Source organism: Cucurbita pepo, chromosome 5 (assembly GCF_057944985.1).
Source record: "Cucurbita pepo subsp. pepo isolate OVF chromosome 5, ASM5794498v1, whole genome shotgun sequence".
NCBI lineage: Eukaryota > Viridiplantae > Streptophyta > Magnoliopsida > Cucurbitales > Cucurbitaceae > Cucurbita > Cucurbita pepo.
The window spans coordinates 15,245,572-15,249,008 of NC_141802.1; the positions used below are offsets into that span (position 1 = coordinate 15,245,572).

Here is a 3,437-nt window from a genome sequence, read left to right on the forward strand (position 1 = left end):
GAACTTCAATTGTGAATCAAAGCCAAAAGAACACATGGGTTCTTCAAGTGCTATCTCCCTCCTCACATTCTTGACTCTCCTCTACCTATTCTCCTTCTCATCCTCCGCCATCCATAGCCCAGTTCCGGCGGCGGATATCTGCCATTCCACAACCTCTCCATCCTTCTGCAAAGCCTTCCTCCCCAACTCCCTTGCCACCGTCCACTCCCATTGCCGCTTCACTCTCCGCCATGCCCTCGCCCATGCACGCTCCTTCCTTGCCCTCGTCGACACCCACCTCGCCCTCTTCCCCTCCCTCGCTGCCCTCCACGACTGCCGCTCCCTCGCTGCGGCTAACCTCGACTTCCTATCCAACACCTTCCCCACAGTCAACACCACCACCACCACCACAAACGCCCTTCCCTTCTATAAAGCCGATGAGATGGTATCGTTGCTTAGCGCAGTCATCACCAATGAAAACACTTGTTACGAAGGGCTGCTGAGCTCGGGCTCGGGCTCGGTTGATAAGGTGTTGAAGGCCATCTCCTTCGATACAAAGCTTTATAGTTTGTACCTTTCTTTGTTCAAAATGGGTTGGGTTTCTAATGATGTCAAGGCTCCTCATGTCCCAAAGATGAAGCATTTTGGGCGTGGAAAGGGTCAGTTGAAGCTCAACATGTCCCCCAAAAACCGTGCCTATTATGAGCGCTTGATGCATAGGAGGAAGCCACCGGCTAGGAGGCTTCTTCAAACCAATTCTAATGAAGATGATGGAATTTTGGTCAATGGTAATAATTTGTAATTGAAATTAAAAAATCTTTTTTATTTTTTACGCAGTTCGAGGGCGGATACTTTGTTCGATGGGATTGTTGGGATACTTTATTTATTCTGTTTGTTTTATAGGTATTGTTGCGGTGGATCCTAATGGAACATATGACTTCACCACCATCAACGCCGCCATTCAGGCAGCTCCCAACAACTCCGTCGCCGCCGATGGATATTTCTTGATCTTCGTCACTGCCGGAGTTTACAACGAGAGCGTGATGGTTCCCAAACACAAAAAGTACGTGTTGATGATTGGAGAAGGCAACAACCAAACCATCATCACCGGCAGAAAAAACGTCCCCGATGGCTCTACCACTTTCAATAGCGGAACCGTTAGTGAGTTACTCTTCACCGTGAATTATTTGTTGAGGATTGTTATAAGGAGTACTCTCCATTGGTACGAGGCCTCAAGCAAAGTCACTAGAGCTTACGTTCAAAGTGGACAATATCGTACCACTGTTATTCCTAACCTTGTTTAATATAAAGTTGTGATTAATTGAGTGATAAATATTTCAAATCTCTCTATTGCTCGCAGTTGTGGAGGGAACAGGGTTTTTCGGGGTGAACCTGACGATCACCAACACAGCCGGACCCAACAAATTCCAAGCCGTGGCATTGCGAGTGAGTGCCGACATGACGACGTTCTACAGTTGCATATTCGAAGGGTATCAAGACACTCTCTACCCTCACTCTCTTCGACAATTTTATAGAGAGTGCGACATCTACGGAACTATAGACTTTATTTTGGGAGACGCGGCTGTGGTGTTCCAAAACTGCAACATTTACGCCCGCCTCCCTATGAAAGGCCAATACATTGTCATAACCGCTCAAGGCCGAACTGACCCAAATCAAAACACAGGAATCTCCATCCACAACTGCACCATCAAGCCCACTGCGCAGCTCGCAGCCAGCCCCACCATCAAGAGCTACTTCGGTAGGCCGTGGAAGGAGTACGCTCGAACAGTTTACATGCAGTCGTTTATCGATGCGTTTATCGACCCAGCAGGGTGGAATGTGTGGGACGGGACTTTGAATTTGAACACGTCGTATTATGCTGAGTTTAATAACTCGGGGCCGGGATCTGACACTTCGCGGCGGGCTAAATGGGCGGTCGGTTTGATTAACGCCACCGTGGCTAATAACTTCACGGTGTCTCCGTTCTTGGGTGGAGATCAATGGCTACCGCCGACCACCGTGCCGTACACTGGTGGTTTGATATCATAACAAAACTAATGGCTTTCTATAATATCTATATTTATATATGTTGTGATTTAATTATGTATGCTTACGTTGGATTTGAATTTGATCTCATCCTATCTAATTCCCACACTCTTTTTAGTGTTGGTGGATAATTTATGTATAATAATGTATTATTTTTATGTTTTTTTTTCAATTGTAACGCAATAAAATCAATTAATATGTAGCCGCTCTAGATCCTTACAATTCTTGTCATGACAATAGGGAAGTGTACGACCGTTCACCAAAATCATGTCTATATCTGTAAGGGCTAAAATGTCCTAAAATGTACTTTAGGGGATGTGACTAGTTGTCAATTCTTCTTGCCCGAGTTATACGCTATCAAACTTGTGCAGCTCTAGATCCTTACAATTCTTGTCATGACAATAAGGAAGTGTATGACCGTTCACCAAAATAATGTCTATATCTGTAAGGGCTAAAATGTCCTAAAATGTACTATAGGGGATGTGACTAGTTGTCAATTCTTCTTGTCCGAGTAATACGCTATCAAACTTGTGCAGCTCTAGATCCTTACAATTCTTGTCATGACAATAGGGTAGTGTATGACCGTTCACCAAAATCATGTCTATATCTGTAAGGGCTAAAATGTCCTAAAATGTACTATAGGGGATGTGACTAGTTGTCAATTCTTCTTGCCCGAGTTATACGCTATCAAACTTGTGCAGCTCTAGATCCTTACAATTCTTGTCATGACAATAGGGTAGTGTATGACCGTTCATCAAAATCATGTAAGGGCTAAAATGTCCTAAAATGTACTATAGGGGATGTGACTAGTTGTCAATTCTTCTTGCCCGAGTTATACGCTATCAAACTTATGCAGCTCTAGATCCTTACAATTCTTGTCATGACAATAGGGAAGTGTATGACCGTTCACCAAAATCATGTCTATGTCTGTAAGGGCTAAAATGTCCTAAAATGTACTATAGGGGATGTGACTAGTTGTCAATTCTTCTTGCCCGAGTTATACGCTATCGAACTTGTGTTTGTTGTTTATTTGCTTTTAGCTTATAATATTCATTTCTTTCAAATTGTTTTAAATGCATTTACTGGTTCATGTTTTATGAAACATTTTTTCTCAAACATGACTCAGGCTTGATCATACATTAAGATTGTCCACAGAGTTCGATTTTCACACAACTGACTTGTTCACCGGGTTAGAACAAGTATTGCACAATAGTTGTCCCACTATCGAACGAGTGCGATTGTGACAAGTGGTATTAGAGTCAAGTCAACTCCTTGAATCGTAGTAAACAAACATGTTCACTACAAAACAACTGGGCAATGAACGAGATGAAATGAGGCTTTTGGAGTCGTACATGAACGAGATTGCTACTAAAGCCGATAAGATCGATGAAATAGTAGGCTATCTTGAGGCA

The 3,437-nt window shown here is 43.3% G+C and overlaps 1 protein-coding gene across 1 annotated transcript; it reads left to right on the top strand.

Annotated features, from left to right (window-relative positions):
* LOC111796206 (putative pectinesterase/pectinesterase inhibitor 20) lies at nt 1-2,227 on the top strand. The gene is made up of 3 exons (XM_023678953.2): nt 1-767; nt 883-1,140; nt 1,340-2,227. Exons 1-3 carry the CDS (start codon nt 35-37, stop codon nt 2,026-2,028), a joined length of 1,680 nt encoding a protein of 559 aa, XP_023534721.1. The 5' UTR covers nt 1-34; the 3' UTR covers nt 2,029-2,227.
* Nucleotides 2,228-3,437: the final 1,210 nt, after the last annotated feature.